This window comes from Mesoplodon densirostris, chromosome 17, assembly GCF_025265405.1.
Source record: "Mesoplodon densirostris isolate mMesDen1 chromosome 17, mMesDen1 primary haplotype, whole genome shotgun sequence".
Lineage (NCBI taxonomy): Eukaryota > Metazoa > Chordata > Mammalia > Artiodactyla > Ziphiidae > Mesoplodon > Mesoplodon densirostris.
The window spans coordinates 50631746-50655708 of NC_082677.1; the positions used below are offsets into that span (position 1 = coordinate 50631746).

At 39.2% G+C, this 23963-nt stretch overlaps 1 protein-coding gene across 7 annotated transcripts in view; it reads left to right on the top strand.

Moving 5' to 3' along the window:
• SCEL (sciellin) overlaps positions 1-23963 on the top strand; it is a 136255-nt gene that overhangs the window by 45754 nt on the left and 66538 nt on the right. For all 7 annotated transcript variants that reach the window (XM_060079861.1, XM_060079862.1, XM_060079860.1 and 4 more), the window contains 2 exons: positions 16364-16444; positions 18823-18888. In XM_060079861.1, the coding sequence (XP_059935844.1) occupies positions 16364-16444; positions 18823-18888 (147 nt within the window). The remainder of the gene's footprint in view (positions 1-16363; positions 16445-18822; positions 18889-23963) is intronic.

The following is a 23963-nucleotide window of genomic DNA, read 5'->3' on the forward strand; positions in this document are numbered from 1 at the left end:
ATAATTGTGGATGCTTTGGAATAAACTGGAGGCAAATTTGTGAACTCTGAGCACTGAATAAGACAGTGCCCAGTGAAAGTGAGGTCAGGATGCAAGTGGCCCTGGTAGGAAATCTGACAAGCTTTGAGGAGTAAGTACCTGTATTTTTAGTTTGCTAAGCATTGCTGTAACAAAGTACCATAAAGTGGGTAGCTTAAAAGAAATTTATTGTCTTAAAGTTCTGGAGGCTAGAAGTCCAAGAACAAGGTGTCAGCAGGGTTCCTTCTGAGGGTTGTGAGAGGGGATCTGTTCCACCCTTTCTCCTGGCTTCTGGTGTTTTCCTAGCAATCTTTGGCGTTCCCTAGTTTGTGTAGGCACCATCCCAGTCTCTGCCTTCATCTTTACATGGTGTTCTCCCTGTGCACGTGTCTGTGTCCAAATTTCCCTTTCTTACAATGACACCAGTCATATCGGATATGGGGCCCAACCACCTCTGGTATGATCTCATCCTAACTTAACTACTTACGTCTGCAATGACCCTATTTCCAAATTAGGTCACATTCTGAGGCACTGAGGGTTAGGACTCCAACACATGAATTTGGAGAGGACATAAGTCAATCCATAAGGGTAGCAGAGGAGAGAACAAACACCAGGTGGTGGCGCTCCAGTGTGCGCTCCTGGTGCACAGCGATTTTGGGCTCTGACGAGCCCAGATGTCTGGATGGGAATAGGTATGGCAAGTTCTTTGTAAACTTTAAGTGACAGATGAGTGGGGGATTTTTGTTTGTTTGTTTTTGTTTTGTTTTGTTTTGTTTTTTACTTTTTTGTTGTTGTTGAGAGCAATAGTTACAGGTAAAATTACAGAGCATGAGGAGGACACCTTGTTCTACAATTTCCATGCTGGGAATGTCAACAACTATTTAACTTAATAAATATTTAGTAAGTGATTACTGTATGCCAGATATTGTTCTAGGATCTTGGGAGATATCAGTGAACAAAACACGGAGCCTTCATTTGAGCCTTCAAAGAAGTAGACACAAGTGTAGGACTCCCATAATCTATGTCATCACTAACACTCGAAGGAAAATAGGTCTCCAAGCTGGTTTTGCTTTAGGGTATCCAAAATTGTTTTTATGTCATCTACCCCTAGAGTATCTTCACCAAATATTTCCATGTTTAAATGGGCTTTATCGTCCCAGTTCAACAATTGGAAAAGAGTTATGAAACAGTGTGCTTGTTTCATACGAGATTTTTATTTCCAAAAGTTTTCATCTGTTGCACAGGCTTTTAATGTCTCTTTTATTTCCAAATAATAGGAATATTTGGAATAGGAATATTCCAAATAATAGGAATATTTGGAAATAAATGTCTTATAATTTAAGTTGAATCTGTAAGGACATAAATAAATTTTAGTTGACTAAGACACAAAGAGCTCAAGTTGTCTTGTTCATACTTCTGGCTGCATCTGCATGTATGTGTGTGTACATATGTATTTATTATATGTGTATAACATATATATAAAATGATTGAACATGTTGAACAATCACAACTTGGAATTACATTCACCTTTTAAAATATTTTCTTTTAAAACCTGTTCATCTATGGGTGATTTACAATTATATGAATTGCCAAATATGGATTATATTTCTAGTTTAAAACCTGCTTTCTCCTCAGGCTGTGTTTAGCTATTTCTCCATGAGTGATACCTTTCATGGAGCTACCTAAGTGGGAAAATATTAACTACGGGTTTTGCTAGTTACTATTGTAAGATAATACTTTAAGATCCATCCAGTTTTTTCTTGATAGACAGTAACTGACACTTAGAAATATTTATCACTTATTTCCAAAAAATATTTATCACTTATTTCCAAAATAACGTGTTATTTTTATCTTCTATTTATTATTCCATTATTAATGTAAATCATCACCATAATAAGCAATTGTTTATATAACTTTGTAAAGATACAAAAGGATTATTCATGAGCTAACATCTCATGTGTTCAATGCCCATTCAGCTGTGGATCTCTGTTTGCACAGAACTGATAGTGCTTGGCTATATGCCATTCCGATTTATTCATAGCTGGATGTGATTTACATGGAAGATAAAATAAGTTACAATGCTCCTATTTCTGATTCTTGGATCAGATCCCTAACACCGGAACTAAGGGAGAGGGAAGATTATTGGATAAGGTTGGTGAATTTAGATATCCATTCCTTTTTAAGAGTCACAGATTATTAATATAATGGCTAGACTGAAATATGTCTCTTCAAGGATCAGAGCTAATGTCATGCCAAGCTTTCAGGGGAAGGAGAGAATAATAACAATATAGCAATGCCTTTGATTTCTAAAGTGCTTTTCTTTGGAAGAGCTCAAAGTACAATTTCTGTTTCTCACCTTTAATGTCAGTGCATTCTCAGGGCTGAGAAATAGTCTTTTTAGTAAAAGCTGAAAAATAGAAGCAATTATTAAATGATGAAAGGAAGCACAGTCTTCAAAAAGAGATCTTTGTCCCCAGAAGAACAAAAAGAAAATGAAAATAGGTCAAAAACAGAAATAATGGAGGACTACGATTTTTAATACTCACTAATAGCTCAATGCTAAGCTTATTTCCCTTCAACCTTTGCTTATTCACTGGTCTACTTCTCCCTTCCCTTCCCCTTCTATCTTATGCAAAAGAATTTCCCCTTAATACCAACACTCTCACTCTCATTCCTGTTCTTTGTTTTGTGAACCTTCATTTTTTCCACCACCTAATCTTTCCCAGAGATTTCATTTTCTCCTACACACCCATTCCCAATCATTACAGGAATGGGTCATTTTCCCGAACTTTGTTCCCCCTTGACCTCTCCATGATCTTTGATACCATGGACCATCTCATCCATCCCTCAGTCATTCCTTTCTTGACTTACATAGTGTGGAAGAACCAAACTTAGTTGTGTTTGGATTAAAATCTATTACAGGCATGATATAAGCTGTACCCAAAGGGTCTTAAGCTTTTTTATCAACAGAAGAACCCATGATATCACACTGTTATCTATATTTATATGTACATCTATACCTATGACTCTGTAAGTCTGTGTTTATGTCTATATGTATTTCTACATCTACATCTAGAACTATATCTATGTGTAATTCTCTCTATATAATTAACATAAGGTTGGTGAGTTCAACTAGAGCTTAAATGAGCATATTTAATTTTCTAAAATAACCATATCTATAGCTAAAGAAAAAAAAGCAATTGTTTTTAATGATTGAGCAAATAAAATGAATTTTTACTTCATTGAGTTGGTAGTAAACTTATAAAATTCACAACTAGAAAGGTTGGGCAGGAAACATAATTGAATTATAAGAAGGTCAAAATAAGTATTAGGAAATTATATTATACAAACTACATAAAAACTTGGAAAATTATGATGTTATAATTTTAAAAAGAAAAAACAGAATTAAAATTAAATGCATATCACAAATACAGTAATATAAAAATATGGAAGCTTGGGACAAAAGATAGAGGGATTTATAAAAATGAAAATAATTGTGGTTAAGATTTTTTTTTCACATTTTTAAATTGGATATTTTTTATTAGTTATCTATTTTATACATATAAGTGTATATATGTCAATCCCAATCTCCCAATTTATACCCCCCCCAAAAAAGCAATTTCTTAAAGCAAGTATCATTTTATGTATGAAATACATTAGTCTTGCAATAAGATGGTTAAGATCTGGGAGATCAAACAAAATTTTGGAGTTAAAAGTCAAATATCTTTGAAAGCCTCTTGCTCCCTTTTTGATAAAACAAGATTAAAGAGAGAAGCTGTAATTCATGATAATAAGACATAGCAGGTAAAGTTCTGAGCTTAAATAAAACTTTTTCTAGCTGATTTCATGCCCCTTGGTCATTGGATGTAAATGTTCTCTGATCATCTCTTCCTTCTCTTATTGAGAAGGGAAACCATCAACATAGTGTTTTGAATGACCAACCTGTGTCAACAAGATTATTTCCTCCGAAATCTTCTTCTCAAATGCCATCAGAACCTGTAATTTCTTTTCATTTTAATCAGGACTGGATCAATCTTTAACGTTATAATTTTTGTTCCTCATTACATTGATCTGTCTCTCCTGCCTATATGATCAAACCCCTACTTCACTGTTTCCCCCCTCTTCCATGTTCAAATCCCTTTCATCTTAAAAAACAGCCTCTAAAAATTAATAGCCTAAACTTATAAATCTGTTTAGCTGGCACCTTGTCTCTCCATCACAGCCAAATTTCTCAGAAGAGTTGATGACACTGGCCACCTTCATTTTCTGGTTCCTACCATTATTCATGGAAACAACTCTCCTCAAGGTCACTAATGACCTTGCTGATACATTCTTGTTGATATATCCGTCCCTATGACTAACTGACCTTTCAAAAGGTGCCACTGGCTATTCATGCCTTTAAAAATCTTGTCTCTCATTGTCTTTTGAAACCATCCTCCTCCCACCAACCCCAATACACTCTTGGGGTTTTTTTTTGTTGTTTGTTGTTGTTGTTTACAGGTATACCTTGTTTAATTTCACTTTGCTTTATTGTGCTTTGCAGATACTATGTTTTTTACAAATTGAAGTTTTGTGGGGACCCTGTACATTAGTGCCGTTTTTCCGAAAGCATTTGCTCACTTCATGTCTCTGTGTCACATTTTGATAATTCTCACAATATTTCAAACTTTTTTCTTATTATTATATTTATTATGGTGATCCATGATCAATGATCTTTGATGTTGCTGTTACAAAAAGATTGTGACATGCTGAAGGCTCAGATGATGGTTAGCATTTTTTAGCAATACAGTATTTTTAATTAAGGTGTGTACATCATTTTTTTAGACATAATGCTATATTGCACACTTAATAGACTACAGTGTAGTGTAAACATACCTTTGACATGTGTTGGGAAATCAAAAAACTAGTTGTGACTTGCTTTATTGCGATATTCACTTTATTGAAGTGATCTGGAATTGAACCCACAATATCTCTGAGGTGTGCCTACATTTCTCTAGCCATTTTATCTCAGCTGCCTTTGCTACCTCACCATCCTCTACCAAGCCCTTAAATGTTGATGTTCCTAAAGACTTAATATCCCTCTTCTCTTCTTGTTCAGTGCTCTGCCTTTTAACAAGTCATCCATGCCCATGGCTTCAGTGGCCACTTGTATGCTCCTGACTCCTTCGTTTATATCCACTCCACACCTTGTCTCTGAGTTACCTTTGGTTAGTCAACTGCCTATTTGACACCTTCACTTAAATATCCCAAAAGTGTTGCAGACTCAACAGGTTCAAAATGAAATTCATAATTCTCTTCACTAACCTTGTCCTCTATCTCAATAACACTATCCTCCAGTCAATTGATGTCCTTGAAATCTTGAAGTCTTTTTTTTATACCTTTCTTTCCTTAACCACCAATATCCAATCCATCAGCAAATCCTGTCAATTTACCTCCCAAATGCCTCTTGAATCTACATACCTCTCTCCATTTATATCATCATATCTCCTGGGAACTACAACAATAGCTACCTAAATATTCTCCCTTTATTCACCCTGATATCCACTCCCCTAATCTCTTGCTTACACAGTTGCCAGACTGATATTTTTAGAAGGATAATTGGAACATATCACCCTACTAAATAAAAATATGACTCTTCATTGTTCTTAAAGACCCAAATCCTTAGCATTAACTGCCTGTCCTTACTTCCCGTCCATCCCTCATCATTCCCCCTTGCCCTCTGTTCCAGTCACTTAATCTGTGTTCAATGTGCTATACTCCCACCTTCTACAGACCCTTAGCATATAAGGATTCCTCTGCCTGGTATGCTGTCTTCTTCCTCATCCAGGGCACTATGTTCTTGGGGCCATGTTTTGATCTGATCTCTCTTCGAATTGGCACTTCTGACTGATCTCTGTTCTGTTCTGTCTTCTTCACATTAACTCAGACATTGAGGATGGCAGCTTCTTTTCCTTGATTTGTCCAAATACTATTTGCATTAACGTTTAAATAAAGATATGGGATGATGGGAGTAGCAATACATTGTAAAAGCCCAGACCAAACGATGTAAAATGTAGTTTTAGAAATTCCTGTTTGTAAGTTCTTTGGCCACTCCTGTAATTGACCATTTCTCATTGGTTGACATTTCTCTACAAGCCTGACCCTGTTGCTATTTTGCTCAGCAGCCCCCCTTTTTCTTTCTTCCATCTCTCTTTTTCTCTTTTTCACCTTCCTTTCTTCTTCTCTCCCCTCTAACCCCCACCCCCTAAATTCTTATTAATTACTTATGCCTGGTTGTTTGGTTGTCTTTTGCTGTCCCAGGTTATCCTCAGAGAATCTCCTCCTCACAACTATACACAATGACATATCCACTCTTTGGGAGGTATTATATGCTACCTTTTAAAATAAAATTATTTTCTTGTGTCAAAATAAAATAAACATTCAATCATCCACACTTAAAACTGTCTCCCTTACTCCCCTTATTCAGTAGTCATTGTAGTGAATTCCAGGGACTTCACGGTGCTGATCAAAGAAAAAGATATGACCACTTGGGGGTGGGCAGTAGCAAACTAAGTGCTTTGACAGGTTTGCATGGAGAGGGAGTCATTCCCAGCATGAAACCTCCTAAAGATAACAGCACAGGGGCCATAACCCAAAAGGGGAGGAGGGCAAGGGAACTCCTGAGAGAGAGAAGGATCACAGAGGGAGCCTACATGTCTAGGTGTCCATGCTCAGCAGTGTGGTAGGCCGTTCCTGAGTCAGAGAACTCTGAGGGGAAGCAGCAGCTCGGAGGGTTTTATAGCTCCAAGAGTTGATAATACGGATGCACAGGTAACCATAACACACGATCAGCTGTGTGATCATGAGAAAAGCATCAACATTTTCTGGGAGCTCTGATGTGGTAGGGAGAGCTTCTAACAGAGGATTCAGGGGAAAGATCCGGAAAAAGATGTGGGATTTGGGGGAAGCACAGGAGTTACACAATGCCAGGTTTTCAAGCCCAGGGTGATTTTAAGTGTAATGATGCCCCCAACTGAGGTAGGAAGAAATGGGAGTGGAATCAGGAGTACACAATTGGTCGTAAGAAGCTGAATGTGCATTGGTTTGAGCAAGCGGTCTGGGATACTGAAAGGATGTATTTGTGGAGATTAACTTCCAAGCAGTGAAAAACGGGAGAGGTGTTTAGGGGAGAGGTTGGTGCCTGAGATCCAGATTTGGGAATGATTCCAAAGATTTTAAATGTAGTATATTCAAAGAGAGGTTACCTATGGAGAAAATACTAAATGAGAAGAAAATGAAAGTTGAAGCATGATATTTCTACACATGCAATGGTAGAGGAGAAACCAAAAATAACTAGTGCAATTACGCGGTTAAGGTGAGGTGTGATGAGAGGTAGGCAGGGTGAAGGTAGAGGAGGTGGGCGCATTCTACCATCCAAAACCAGCCCAGCCTTCAGAGTCTGGCCCGAATCTTAATTCCTCCACACAGCTTTCTCAGGCCAAAAGGTTGTTTTTAATCCTTTGAACTCAGAATGTTAGTTTATTGTCTGCAACCCTCACTTGGCAATTAATTGTGCATTATCTTGCAACATTACTTTTTGGGGGCATACTCATCAACTAGATGGCATCATCTTATAACCCTTTGACTCATCAATAAATTTACCCATAGTAATTTATCAATAAGTACATATTGGGCTTCCCTGGTGGCGCAGTGGTTGAGAGTCTGCCTGCCGATGCAGGGGACATGGGTTCGTGCCCCGGTCTGGGAGGATCCCACATGCCGCAGAGCGGCTGGGCCCGTGAGCAATGGCTGCTGAGCCTGCGCGTCCGGAGCCTGTACTCCGCAACGGGAGAGGCCACAGCAGTGAGAGGCCCACGTACAGCAAAATAAATAAATAAATAAATAAATAAGTACATATTGATTGATTAATTTTAATACATCTTAATAGGTTCTTTTTAAAAAATCTATTTATTTATTTTCAGCTGTGTTGGGTCTTCGTTGCTGCGCGCGTGCTTTCTCTAGTTGCGGTGAGTGGGGGCTACTCTTCATTGAGGTGTGCCAGCTTCTCACTGTGGTGGCCAGTCTTGTTGCAGAGCACGGGCCCTAGGTGCATGGCCTCCAGTAGTTGTGTTGCACGGGCTTAGTTGTTCCATGGCATGTGGGATCTTCCCGGGCCAGGGCTCAAACCCGTGTCGCCTGCATTAGCAGGCGGATTCTTAACCACTGCACCACCAGGGAGCCCAATACATCTTAGTATTTACAAGATAAGGAGTTTCCCTCGACCCGTTATTGTCTCTTTGTCATTAGGCTTTATTCTCTGTGTTTAAGATATGATGACTGTTTAAACATCCCTCTTTCTCTCTCTTTCCAAAACATTTGTTGAGCTCTGACTATGTGCTAACAAAGGACTTTGCTAGAGGCCAGGAATACAAAAATGAGTAAGATCCAGTCCCTATTTCAAGAAACTCAGAGTCTGTCAGGGAGTCATTTTGAGAGAGGAGTGCCACCCATGAAGGCAGGCCCTGACTGAGAGCGGGTCCTGGGGGGGTGATAAACACTGAGGTTGACATAGCCACAGAATATGGAGCATGGAGAGGGAGGCAATAGAGGATGTGTTTGGGGGTACAGTGGGGTCAAAAGGGGACATGTCTGAGGTACACCTTAAAGAATGAAATAAGAGTAAGCCAGGTGCAGAGGCGAGGTGGGGATGGAGCCACCCCAAGCAGAAAGGAGAGGAGGAAAAAAGGTTCTAACGCCAGAGAGCATGGGCTCTGAGCATGTGCGCGCATGCGAGCTCACACATGCTTGCGTCTATTCATGTGTGTAGAACTATGGGATTCCTACCTAAGAGGCATTCTCTGCACTCATCCATGATCAGTTATGTTTAATGATAGCAGTAAATCCAGTAATTACAAATTCAATGCCATGTAGAAAATGACTTTTTGTGTAAGACATTATGGATAGATATTTGTAATTTGTGATAAGCTTAGGTACCTTTTCAGAAGATTGCTTCTATTTTAAGAGTTAATGCTTTGCTTTTATGTAACTTGAGCTCTGTGTACTAAAGATTCTGAAATATGTATAAAAGAAAATATACATGTCATCAGTACAGAAATTTAGAAGGTCAGAGCCAGTGAAAGTTTTTCCTTTCCCACTTTTCTCATTTTAAGATTTATCAGAAAGCCTGACACAAAGCAGTTTGTCAGCAAGCACTAGTGTGTGTCTTAATTTTCAAGTTCTTAAACTTTTTCTCATCTTTGAGTCTTTCAAAAGAGTGATAACATTTGCCAGGGCTTGAGCCAATGGCGTGGATGATAGGTGCCATTCATGAGAGATGCTCAGTCAAATCACAATAAAATATAGACATAGCATTTCTAGGAAGTTGATATTAAAGTTGCTTCTGATTTCAGAACCCACCTTTCAATATCGGTATTCTGTTCATGGTAAATTCAAGTGCTTCTGATTCTGTATTTAGGTGACTTAGAGATGCAGTGCTTAAATGGCATATGAAGCTCATTTAAGAAACTCACTGAAGCCCAGTTTAGGTAGTTGTTTAACAGACAATATGAATGTTTATGATGTTACCCATTCTAATGATTCAGGAGCAACAGTGAAGCCATCACCACCACCAAAAAACCAATGTGTTTTTTTCTGCAGTCATTTCCAATGACAGAAAAGAAACTATATAATATGTGATAAAAATTAAAATAGTGGAAACACACATAGGAAATTATCATATTGTTAAATGTTTGCTACATACTTTCGTAATTTCCCATCCATATTTGTTTCAACCTCTTCTCTTTCAGTGGTTTTCACTTCCACTTAGCTGATTGGTAGATTTGAAGGAGGAAGAGAAATCCTGATTGAGAAGTGGGTTGCCATGGCAACCTTGCACTACAATTATATTTTTCTGTCTGTAGCTGTAAACGGTAAAATGTAGCCTTTCTAATTATGCTGAAACATTTTTAACTCTATTGGTACCAAACCTTTTACAAAGTTTGCTGTCACCCTAAATTAAATCATACTATATTAAATTAAATCATACTATATATTTATTTCTATCTCAACAAAACCTATCTAAACAAAAACCTTCTTGTATTAACTAGAATCTGTCGTGTAAAAATTAGGAGTCTAATACTCTCAATAAAATGTCAAAGAATAGTGATTTAAAAATCTAATCTGAATCCCTAGAATACACATTATAGACATTCAAAGTAATTAGAACATTAACCTGAGTCAAGGTTTATTATTTTTGAGAAGTCTTGTTTGAATAGAATGAGGAGAAAGCTAATTCAGAATGTGCTGCTATGAATTCTGCAATACTTGAAAATTTCTCTCCCTCTGTGTCTATTGGCAGCTAAAGTTTATTTGAGCTCTTATAGATCCAACCTAAATTATACTAATTTACATTTTATTAACCACAACTGAATCTACACACATTTAGAAAGTGCAGTATATGAATGTTCAAGGTACTTAATCCATAGCAAGTCCTCAGGGCTATGTGGAACTGAGGATTCCTTGCAATCACTCTGCCTTCCCATGGTCATGCAGTGGTTTACCAGCCACAGATCTGGACCAGTTTCATCCTTTCGTAAATGAAGAAGCAGATTCTTCAGAGAGAATCAGTGTTCTTTCCTGGATCAAATCAAAGTTAGTGGCAAAACTAGTCTAAAACCTAGGTCTCTGGAATTTTAGTCCAGTGCATGCTCAATTGTTGTGGTGTGGCTCATTGAAATGGTCCTTGGCCACTGAAAGTAAGACATTGTTACAGCAATCATTCTTTTGAGCGAAGAATCTAAAGATTCTTTTGAATCTTTAGAATGCCTTGCATTCTGTAAGCTCTTTGAGACCATGGACCACACCACACCTTTTCTAGTCTTTGAATACCCAACTTTGCCTCATATGTTGTTATGTGTCCTAACATTATAACTAGGGCAGTTGTGGAACAAGTGCTTTTTGAACTGATGCTTTCTTGGGCAAGGAAATAATACAGGACAACCTATTGGTCTTAGATTTTCACTGGTCGTACCTGGAAGAGTATTGGTTTGATACAGTGTGATAGAGGAAAAAACATGGGATTTGACATGAGAAAGACTAGGTTAAAACCTTGGCTGAGTCACTAGCAGTGTGATCCAGGGCAAATTACTCACCTTTTTTTAGACTCAGTGAAAAAAAAAAAACCATATACACTCCACAGGATAGATGTGTGCATTGAATAAAATCAAGTATGTGAGAACTTGGCCAAGTTGGCATGTTACTCAAAAAAATATAATTTCCCTCTCCTTTGCCATTGTTGGAATAAAAATTCTATTTGTGGGACACAAAACCTAAGCATGATGGAAAGTGAAAAGAAAACTCACCATCAACTCTTAGAGTCAATTATTCTTTCAACCTTGACCTGTGCTGAGTAATAGAAATGTTCTTCTCAAAGTCAGCCTGGAACAGAAGTCACAGAGCCAAGCATATTTTCCAAAAAAGCCGTAATGCAAAAAAGTGATCTTTGCAGCAGCATATTAAAATGAGGAAATATAAACAAGTTGACAGTGTTATTTCTAGTAGCTCTGGCCTTTGGGCTGCAATCTGCAAGTTTTCACATGTTGCCGGGGAAAGCTGCCTTTTGATTCCTGAAAATTATTCTTTACAACTATAGCCACTAGTGTGGTGTCATTGACCCTGCAAATGTCTTATGGGTTGAGGGAAAGACAGAGGGGAGAACCAGGGTCGACTCATCCAAGCTTAAACAGTGTGTCTCAAAGTGGTGTTCAAACAGGATCATTCCACATGAATGTCTCTCGTTTTTGTCTCTTCAAAACATTCCGGGCCACAGCTTCCTGCCTCGCTCTCACATTCTAATGCCCCTGCTTGGCATGGCCTCAAGCTCCTGGCACAGCATGAATGACTCCTCTCATTGTCCCCAGGGCCGGGGTTCTGTCATCTGTGGCTGTCACTGCAGAGATGCAAATGAAAGCTCCTTTGAGGTGGATTGCCCTCAGTGTGGACTTGCCCTGGCCCAGCCCAACAGGCGTGTAAATGCATCACCCTCAGAAATAAATAAGCTCCTCTGCTTTTCCTGGCCTTCACAGCTGCACACCTACCTTTTCTTTCCCCAAGCCATCTCTTTCCTGTGCACCCAGATCTTCTCTACCCATCTTTGACTCTCAGACACACCCACCTCTTTGAGGGCTTAGCCACTTTACATGGAAGAAATTTAGCTTTTTATCAATGTGATTCTGGCATAAGCAAAGTTGGGCACCATCCCTTGTCGCCTTTTTTGTAATCCTCCCTTCCTTCTTATTACTGCTCTCCTGCCTGTTTTCAGATATCCAGTGCCTTGTCATTAATAGCTGGCACTGACCACCTTCTTACCCTTTCCTCTATCCCTGGAAGAGAAGCGTATAATCAGCTAATCGACACAGATACATGAAACACACATTATCACTTGAGTGACATTACATTATTCCCAACGCAGGGATATGTTTTGAGAAGGGAAGATGATGGTAATCAATATAAATAAAATAACATCTAATTGTAAAATCTAACATTAGCTTAGAATAGGGTGACTATTTTCCTATAAATTATTTTTTCCAGGCATATCATGTTACTCAATAACTCATCTGAGCGCCCAGCACCTACTAGGTATTAGGTAGTGGAATCAACAGTGGACTTCTGTGGGACAGCTAAACTTGAACAGATTTAAAAAGTTTTAGGCCGCTCTTCAGTACCCATTTTCCTCCTTACCAAATAGAATTTCAGCCAATCCCTCCACCTTTCAACACATCTTTCTTGGGCACCGACATCATATATAATCCTAGTACTTGGGATACAACTATCCTTTTAGGGCTTTCAGTCCAGCCAGGGTGGAAACAAAAAAATTCTGTGTAATTCAGAACAGCATGGTATGGGTTGTGAAGAAGGTGTGCTATGGGAAGACGTAGAAATGTATTCACCACAGCGTTGGGTACCACGACAGACAGTAATCCCCAAGATAGAGTCTGAAGGGTAAGGCGAGTATCCAGTTGAAAGGGAGAAGGAGGTATGCCTGAGAGAAGAGAGAATGTGCTGTTGTGGTGACATGGGTTTAGGAAGTGCAAGTGGTTTGGCCCAGCTACAGCGCTGGGTTTGCATGGGACGAGCACAACAGCCACAGCACTTAAACTGAGCCAGGAGGCGCTCTAATGCTTTGCATGCCCTCCTGCTGGCTTCAAAGCCACCATCAACACAAGAACCAGAAGACCCACCAGGCTCTGTGTCCGCTTCTCCACTGCCCATCACCCAGGGACTCACTACCACCCTGCCAGAAAGCTTCAGGACTAATTCCTTCATGTCCCCCATCCCTGTGGCCATGGATCCCCATGGGAACCCCGATCAGATCATTTCTTGTCACCTGGACCATCCCCACAGAGCTCTGTGCATCGCTGAACATGACCCAACCTAACAGCATCCCAACCCCTCAAACCCGTCCACTGAACCTTCCTGGATGCATCATTCAGTATCATCAAAACTCACTCCTCTTCAGGCTCATCTCTCAGTGAGGGCTGCTTTTCTTCTAATCCCATGTATCACAGGGTCTGGAGGAAGAGGCGGAATCCCGTTTGCTCCATATTGCTCGTTCCTATCAATTTTAACTAACTCCTCATCCTCTTTGAAGCCATGCCATCATGAGCTTCTCTTCCTCACTGGAGTCATCCGAAGGTCTCTGAGCCACTCACCCTCACTCTGTGGAGACTTTGGCACTGGGTTCATCGTCTCCCACAAACACCCCTCCTGTCATAATGCCTGCTGATTTCCAAATCCATGTAGTGGATCCTTCCCCATCCTGGACTTTCACTTTCTTGATCTTCTCTCCAGTGATCTTGTCCATTGTCCTACCCCAGCCCCCCCGTAGATCTTGCCCTTGTAAGTAACCACACACACTACAAAACTTCAATTTCAAAGCTTTCCCTTTCTGGCTTCCATTTTCTATCTCCTCACTTTTTACCTACTCTATCCAGCTCAGTCCCTCTAGTCTTCTGATTCCAGTTCTCCAGCCCCACCACAACCACCAATCCATTGACTCTACCGTCTTTCCACAGCTCCTCTCCCCTCATATCCTCAGTTCCCTCCATGTCCGTCTCAGACCCCATGGTCCCTCGCTGGAATCACTTCCTTGTGTACCCCTTCCCTTATCATCATTCTTTGTTTCACTTTCTTGGCTGAATTAGAAACTTCGTTAAATCCAACTCTCTGTTTAGTCCGTTCCTGCTCCTAAAGCCGCTGAACATGGCAAAAGAAAACAATGGCTACTAGCCTTATTTTAATTCCATGAGCCTGAACCTCAACTAAGCCATTGGAGTTGCCCAAAGAGTCCTTGGAAGGCAGCACCGCTGGGGGAGGGCTTATGGAGCCAGACTTCCTGGTTTGGATTTCTCACTCTGCCCCTTACCAGCTGTATCATCATGGGTTATTTATATTCACTTTCCGTGCCTCAGTCTTTTCATCTGTAAAATAGGGAGAGAGAGTACGTATCTCTGGGATTGAAGTGAGGAGCAAATGAGTGAGCTCTCTGTGCTTCCATCCAAGACCAACCTCCCCCCTTGTGCCCTAGGTCTCCTGGTTTCCCAAGTCTAGCAATTTTCTGCTCACTCTCCTGCACCATCAAATTTACTGTCTTAACTGGATCATTCCCATCAACATATCTACATACTCTAGTAACCTTCCTTGACCTATCAACCTTCAGGTAGCTTCCCATTTTTCTCTTCCCTCTTCACTGCAAAATGCCTCAAAAGAAGTATCTACGTCAATGCCTCTGCCTCCCATTTTGCCTTAAATCCACTCCTAGAAGGTTTTTTCACCACTGCTCCATCAAAACTGCTCTTATCAGGGTTAACAATGACCACCATATTGCCAACACCATGGTAACTCCCCACTCTTGTTTTATTTGCTCTGTCCGTAGCATTTGGCATGGCCCAATGCAACTTGACAGATCAAGTGCTTCTTGAAACACTTGTCTCACTTGACTTCCTGGAACCACACCCTCATATTTCTCTTCTTTTCTCCTTGGCTACTTCTTTTCAGACTCTTTTACTGTTTCCTTCTCATATTCTTGATGTCCGGACATTGCAGCGGTCAGGGGTCAATGCTTGGCCCTCTTTTCGTCTCTACCTGCACTGACTTCCTTGGTGATCTCATCCAGTTTCAAGGGTTAGATGCCATCTCGAACCTGATGATGCCCATATTTATATGCTCTTCCTCCGATATCCTCATGGCTCATTTTATCACTTCCTTCAGATCTTGGCTCAAATTTCACCTCACAGACAGGTGTTCCCACACCATCACTCTATATTCTCTTACTCTGTTTTATTTTCTTCTTAGTACTTTTCTTCATCTGTCATATATTTATTTGTGTATTGAAAGCCTTTTGAGAACAGGGGAATTATCCACTTTGTAGAGTGCCGTGTGCATAGAAAGCTACCAATAAATGTGTTAAATAAAATCATGATGTCATTCAGTCCTGACAACACCCCAACAATCCTAGTGGAAGAGTTATTACAAATGAAGAAATGGAATCAGTTTAGGCCATTGTCACACAGTTGGCAATTTAGGCAGCCTGACCCCAGAGCCTGCCTGCTCCCTAAGGTGCTGCAGAAGCCAGAGGGGTACAGAGAGTCTAGATCACAGGGGTACTTTTATGGAATTTATCTTGAGGATAATGGGGAACCACTGAGGTGGGAGTTTCAGGGTGGAGGAGTGACGTGCCCTAGGTAAAGTTCTGACTCCATCCCATACATGCCCATAATTGCCTGCTCTAGTTCCTGGGTGATCAAATTATGCCAGCTCAGAGGCTGCCTTCGCACTTCGTTGGAAAGTTTAGGCTGACAGTGTATGTAAGCTTTGCCAGCATCAAACTGGCCTGTGCTGACAATATTTAAGTCAGATTTAGTTAAGAGCTTCAAATCAACTTCACCTTGAGGTCTGTGGAATTAAAAACCTTTCTTGCTGTTTCCATAGCAGCTTATAGTTGACATAATTCCTAAAGAAGCTTATATGTTAATGCCCAAGAACCACTTACTATGCTATGCACTGCTGCCCCCAAATGTCACAACCTGAGTGAGACAGTCTAGTAAAATATTAAGCTGTTTAAAGAACACATTATGTTTCAAACTATAGCTGGGGAGGACAGGGTTTCCAAAAATCTGATTAAATGAACTTTTCATTTGACTTATTTAAACTTTAGAGCTCCAAAGATCCTGGCGTTTCAGGTAGCTCATGCACAGGGGTTGTAAGATGCATGAACTATTTCCATATAGACAATAAATGCGTTTGGTGAATAGATGCTAAAATTTACTGTGTTTCCATGGTGAAATGAACTGCTGTTTCTGTTCTAAAGGGAACCAACTGTTCACCCTCCAATACCTCCAAAGCCCAGTTCTCCTGTTTCATCTCCTAACCAGCTGAGGCGGGATAACAGGTAAGACCTAGCACTCCAGAATTTCTTGCAAAATGAAATTCAAGGGAAATGAAAGCAAATGAATTGTGACTTGTTTTATGCAAAGCATGGGTATGTTTTGTGTGCATATTCACTGAAGAAGCACTTGGAAAGATTTTCTAATTCTATTTGCCCACACAAACGTGTATTTATGTTTGTCGTTGGATACTTATGGCCATTACTTGTCTTATGGAAGTACACTTTCAATATAGAAACTAAACAGTAGTCATGTCCAGGAAGTGGGTAGTTCTTTAGTCTTATTTTAATTGAGACATTTGTAATTTATTTCAAAACTATCACAGATTTTGAAAAAATGTTCTAATTAACTTGTCTCTGAACCAAGAAAAAAAGACAGACTTGCTTTTCTACTTTGAATCTCCAGTGCTCTATAATTAATACTTAAAAACAAATTCAGGGATCTGAACATCTTCCCATGTGTTCCTGTTAAACAGTTTAATCGTATTGTATTGAACTGTTTTTCAAGACCTACATGGCACATTTCCATTATTATTGAGAGATTTAAAAAATGGTATCTCAATGAAGACTGAATACATTAGATTTGCTTAATGGCCTTCCTTTGATTCTTTTGTATTTTTACTTTTTGATGGTGATTCTTTTGACAGCATGTAAGACAATTTGAGAACTATTCTTTATTAAGAGGGTAACTTCAGCCAGAAAATGCTGATTGGGTGGCAGGGCTATGTAGCTTTAGGCATTCAACCTAACGAGTTAAAAACTCAGGTCTCGGGGGCTTCCCTGTTGGCGCAGTGGTTGAGAGTCCACCTGCCGATGCAGAGTACACGTGTTCGTGCCCAGGTCCGAGAGGATCCCACATGCCACGGAGCGGCTGGGCCCGTGAGCCATGGCCGCTGAGCCTGCGCGTCTGGAGCCTGTGCTCCGCAACGGGAGAGGCCACAACAGTGAGAGGCCCGTGTACCACAAAAAACAAAAACAAAACCAAAACCCAGGTCTGAATTTCTATTCAGTGAAATTTCACAGTACCTTTGAAATTTTGTCCTTGGGAGGAGAGGATACTTTTTTTTAATGTTAAGAGAATACTTCTTCATTGAATTAATTAAAATATAGGCCAGATTTATAATTTTTAATTTGTGCAATGGTTATAATTATACTCTTAAAAATAACTTCTTCTCAGACTTTCTATCTTACATTATTTTTCCTTTTACTTTGATATTACTGAACAATTAAATCTTAATTTGAATAGGATTTTTTAGGGGGCTAAAAAAAGTTGGTGTTAGTACCACCTAAATTCTAAACTAAAACTCGGGACTCTAGAGCAGTGACCTTGTACAGATTCAAAAGAAGCTAGATTCCATGGGAATTGGTCTAATCCATTTTTACTACTCTAATTTATTTCTTCCACAAATGGTCTTAAATATAAAATGAGGACAACTTGCATGTTAAAACCCTGATTACTTTAATCACAGCAAGATGACTTTAATGAAAGAATATGAAAGGGAAGTGTTTCCTATGTAATTAACACATGTCCTCAGGAGTACAAAAAAATAGTTGACTATAATTTCTTGAGAACAAGCAAGAATGTATAAGTAGGCCAAACAGATACTTAGAAAAAGAGCAGAGAAAAGTCTTATATCATAAATTGTAACAGAACCTAGCACTGTAAAATTTAATTCTAACAACTCAATGTGGTCTTTCTCAATGTGGTGGGTGTACTGGAAATATGAAAGTGTTTACCATCTTATCTGAGCAAACATATTTCTTGATAGTATTCAAATGGGATAAATCTTTGAGAAAAAAATCCCTCTGATACCTAACAAAAAATGATTCTTCTTATTGTTTTTTATATTTATTTTATTTATTTATTTTTGGCTGCATCGGGTCTTTGTTGCAGTGTGCAGGCTTCTTACTGAGGTGGCCTCTCCCGTTGCAGAGCACGGGCTCTAGGCACGCGGGCCTCAACAGTTGTGGCATACGGGCTCAGCATTTGTGGCTCACGGCCTACAGAGTGTGGGCTTCAGTAGCTGTGGCACAGGAGCTCAGCTGCTCCGTGGCATGTGGGATCTTGCCGGACCAGGGCTCGAACCCATGTCCCCTGCATTGGCAGGCGGACTCTTAACCACTGAGCCACCAGGGAAGCCCCGATTCTTATTATTTAAAAATATTGTATCATTATCTAATAGAGATAAGTGTAAAAATTCTTTATTGATGACTGGAAACTAAACTAAAATGAACATGAACATATTTAGATTTTTATCTCCAGTAGTGCTATTGTTCAAACACACTTTCATCTCTTTGAATGTAAATGTTTTCTCATAAATTTAAATCTAACAGAGAAGTGTTTTCTTACCTAACAGACATTATCTTTAACTTGAAAAACATAGGCAGATATGTCCACCTAAACCAAGTGCATATACAGAAACCAACAGATCTGCTGAAAGAAATATAAGGTACAGTGATCTATATCTATATCTATATATCTATATCTGTGTAATTGTAGATATGATAAAGTATGCTTTATTGGAACACAAACATACCTAAAATTAATAATAAAATAGACAAATCAGTTTTCCAGCTGACTTCAATAGTGGGTAATAAATGTTTTTATATGTACCGACAGAATTTTATTCCTTTTGTTTCTATTCTAAGCATTACATTATGAGCAACCAAAATTGTCTGAACATGAAAACAGAATAAACCCCTTAAGACAGGAAAACATCTCTTTATTCCTAGCACTTGTCCCAAGGTTTATGATACAGCTGTTGTTGACGTGTAAGTGAATAGGTGAAAATATAGTTATTTGACTGAACATCTGCAAAAGCTTTGCTAGAATTGGCTGTATAACAAGATCATATTCAGCTTCACCTGCACCATCAGAAAAAGACTTACAAATTGTGTTGATGCTTTTGAGCAAGGCTTCCCCCTGACAGTGCTAGTTTACGCCTGTTGTCTTGAACATCCCATTCAATTTAGTATTTGTTTTGGATATTTATTTATTTATTTGAAAAACACTATTTTTAAAATTAGTTTTTGAACAATGTTATTTTATAGGTCTATCAATATGATAAACCAATTTTTTTATTATGGCTAAAAACCTAAATTAATTTACCATCTTAACCATTATAATAAGCCAATTTTTTTAGACAATTTTTTTTGACTGAAACACATTTTTCAAAGTGCCAAACTTACTTACTTTTTATTTTCTTTATTATCTCCCTTGACTCTCAGGCATGCATCACACACATATCTTACCTTTGGGGAGAGTACCTTGTACCTAGTACCTTAAGGTACAGATCTATCTCAGCGTTTCCCAAACTATGTTCCATGTGCCACAAGATGTCAATGAATGTTTTGTGAAAGAAGCATTTAATTGCCCACATGTTTAGGAAACACAATGGAATAGAGCTCTCTATCATGAACTTCCCAGAACCTTGAGTGTGCTTATACATATTCCAAATCTCTAAAAGTCGGTTATGTTTCCCAAATTTACTTGACTACAAAATTCTATCTTCATGGAACCCTACTAACTTTCTAAGATATCGTTTATGAAGCACAGGTCTTAATTACAGGTAAAGCTATAAGGATTTCCCTTATTATTCCTTTTCATGACCTAGGGAGACCAGAGGGGATTCAAGCTCAGCTACAGTTTTAAATGTACTTTCTTTCCCTTTGGAAACGTAAGAAGACAGATACTTTCACCTCATATAAGGGACTAACTGATCATCTGAATATGTTGCTTAATGCTCCTTGGTTGGTAGAAAAACTTCGGAACATGTTTCTGTGTTTACTTTTGCAGTTAATTGAATTTTATTTTTCATATCGTTTTTTTTTTTTTAAATATCCACCCTTTTTTTTAGATTCTTTTCCCATATAGGCCATTACAGAGTATTGAGTAGAGTTCTCTGTGCTATACAGCAGGTTCTTTTTTTTTTTTTGCGGTATGCGGGCCTCTCACTGCTGTGGCCCCTCCCGTTGCGGAGCGCAGGCTCCGGATGCGCAGGCCCAGCGGCCATGGCTCACGGGCCCAGCCGCTCCGCGGCATATGGGATCCTCCCAGACCGGGGCACGAACCCGTATCCCCTGCATCGGCAGGCGGACTCTCAACCACTGCGCCACCAGGGAGGCCCCAGCAGGTTCTTATTAGTTATCTATTTTATATATAGTAGTGTGTATGTGTCAATCCCAATCTCCCAATTTATCCATATCCTTTTAAGTATATAAATTGTGTACAACCAGTATAAGTCTTTAGGAGAAACTGTAGTTATTTCAGTGAGCAGTAGATGGCAGAGCCAATGCCCAGGTGGAGTGACTGGTGTGTGTGTGTGTGTGTGTGTGTGTGTGTGTGTGAATGCCGTGAGCTGACATGACAGACTATTTTGTTATTCAGTTAAACTCAGTAACTCCTGATAACACTTGGAGTTTTGCTTTCTTCACTGAACACAGATAAGACATTTTAGCTCCTTCTAAGGTAGCTCTACTGTCATTGACTTGAGTTTGTTTGAAGGAGTCAGGATCTTGAAAACATCGTCAAAGAGGCCACTTCATTTCAGAAAGCTGACAAGGGGTGAGAGCTCAAGAGCTTTTGAACTTGCATTTTTCTTCTCTTTTTGTTTCAAATGTTGTTTATCACATATAATTTCAAAGAAGAAAGACTCAGGCTCTCTAGATTCGCGTGGTAATTAGAAATGGGTGGTACTAACATTTATGGACACTCTTCATCCTCTGCTTTCTCTTCTGGTGAGTAGTGCTCATCCCGGTCACCATAGTTGTCCATGGTGGTGACCTTACTCCAAACCCTGAGTCCTGTATTTATGTTGCTGACCCAGATCCTTATTTATCTGTCTACCCAGCACGCCCATTTAGAATATCCTAGGCTATTTTCAACTTCCTCCCCAAATGTGCTATTTCCCGCCTTCTCCCGTTTCTTTCATTTAGGCAAGATCACCTTTCTGGAACCTTTTTTTTTTTTTTTTAACATCCTTATTGGAGTATAATTACTTTACAATGGTGTGTTAGTTTCTGCTTTATAACAAAGTGAATCAGCTATATGTATACATATGTCCCCATATCTCTTCCCTCTTGCGTCATCCTCCCTCCCACCCTCCCCATCCCACCCCTCTAGGAGGTCACAAGGCACCAAGCTGATCTCCCTGTGCTATAAGGCTACTTCCCACTAGCTATCTATTTTACATTTCGTAGTGTATATATGTCAATGACACTCTCTCACTTTGTCACAGCTTACCCTTCCCCAGCCCCATGTCCTCAAGTCCGTTCTCTACGTCTACGTCTCTATTACTGTTCTGCCCCTAGGTACTTCAGTACCATTTTTTTTTTATATTCCTTATATATGTGTTAGCATACAGTATTTGTTTTTCTCTTTCTGACTTACTTCACTCTGTATGACAGTCTCTAGATCCATCCACCTCACTACAAATAACTCAATTTTGTTCCTTTTTAAGGCTGAGTAATATTCCATTCTATATATGTGACACATCTTCTTTATCCATTCATCCGATGATGGACACTTAGGTTGTTTCCATGTTCTGGCTATTGTAAATGGACCTGCAATAAACATTGTGGTACATGTCTCTTTTTGAATTATGGTTTTCTCAGGCTATATGCCTACTAGCGGGATTGCTGGGTCATATGGTAGTTCTATTTGTAGTTTTTTAAGGAACCTCCATACTGCTCTCCATAGTGGCTGTACCAATTCACATTCCCACCAGCAGTGCAAGAGTGTTCCCTTTTCTCCACACCCTCTCCAGCATTTATTGTTTCTAGATTTCTTGATGATGGCCATTCTGACTGGTGTGAGATGATATCTCATTGTAGTTTTGATTTGCATTTCTCTAATTATTAATGATGTTGAGCATTCTTTCATGTGTTTGTTGGCAGTCTGTATATCTTCTTTGGATAAATGTCTATTTAGGTCTTCTGCGCATTTTTGGATTGGGTTGTTTGTTTTTTTGCTATTGAGCTGCATGAGCTGCTTATAAATTTTGGAGATTAATCCTTTGGCAGTTGCTTCATTTGCAAATATTTTCTCCCATTCTGAGGGTTGTCTTTTCATCTTGTTTATGGTTTCCTTTGCTGTGCAACAGCTTTTAAGTTTCATTAGGTCCCATTTGTTTATTTTTGTTTTTATTTCCATTTCTCTAAGAGGTGGGTCAAAAAGGATCTTGCTGTGATTTATGTCATAGAGTGTTCTGCCTATGTTTTCCTCTAAGAGTTTGATAGTTTCTGGCCTTACATTTAGGTCTTTAATCCATTTTGAGCTTATTTTTGTGTATGGTGTCAGGGAGTGATCTAATCTCATACTTTTACGTGTCCCTGTCCAGTTTTCCCAGCACCACTTATTGAAGAGGCTGTCCTTTCTGCACTGTACATTCCTGCCTCCTTTATCAAGATAAGGTGACCATATGTCCGTGGGTTTATCTCTGGGCTTTCTATCCTGTTCCATTGATCTATCTTTCTGTTTTTGTGCCAGTACCATACTGTCTTGATTACTGTAGCTTTGTAGTATAGTCTGAAGTCAGGGAGCCTGATTCCTCCAGTTCCGTTTTTCGTTCTCAACATTGCTTTGGCTATTCGGGGTCTTTTGTTTTTCGAAACAAATTTTGAATTTTTTTGTTCTAGTTCTGTGAAAAATGCCAGTGGTAGTTTGATAGGGATTGCATTGAATCTGTAGATTACTTTGGGTAGTAGAGTCATTTTCACAATATTGATTCTTCCAATCCAGGAACATGGTATATCTCTCCATCTATTTGTATCATCTTTAATTTCTTTCATCAGTGTCTTATAATTTTCTGCATACAGGTCTTTTGTCTCCTTAGGTAGGTTTATTCCTAGATATTTTATTCTTTTTGTTGCAATGGTAAATGGGAGTGTTTTCTTGATTTCACTTTCAGATTTTTCATCATTAGTGTACAGGAATGCCAGAGATTTCTGTGCATTAATTTTGTATCCTGCTACTTTACCAAATTCATTGATTAGCTCTAGTAGTTTTCTGGTAGCATCTTTAGGATTCTCTATGTATAGTATCATGTCATCTGCAAACAGTGACAGCTTTACTTCTTCTTTTCTAATTTGGATTCCTTTTATTTCCTTTTCTTCTCTGATTGCTGTGGCTAAAACTTCCAAAACTATGTTGAATAAGAGTGGTGAGAGTGGGCAACCTTGTCTTGTTCCTGAGCTTAGTGGAAATGGTTTCAGTTTTTCACCATTGAGGACGATGCTGGCTGTGGGTTTGTCATATATGGCCTTTATTATGTTGAGGAAAGTTCCCTCTATGCCTACTTTCTGCAGGGTTTTTATCATAAATGGGTGTTGAATTTTGTCGAAAGCTTTCTCTGCATCTATTGAGATGATCATATGGCTTTTCTCCTTCAATTTGTTAATATGGTGTATCACATTGATTGATTTGCATACATTGAAGAATCCTTGCATTCCTGGAATAAACCCAACTTGATCATGGTGTATGATCCTTTTAATGTGCTTTTGGATTCTGTTTGCTAGTATTTTGTTG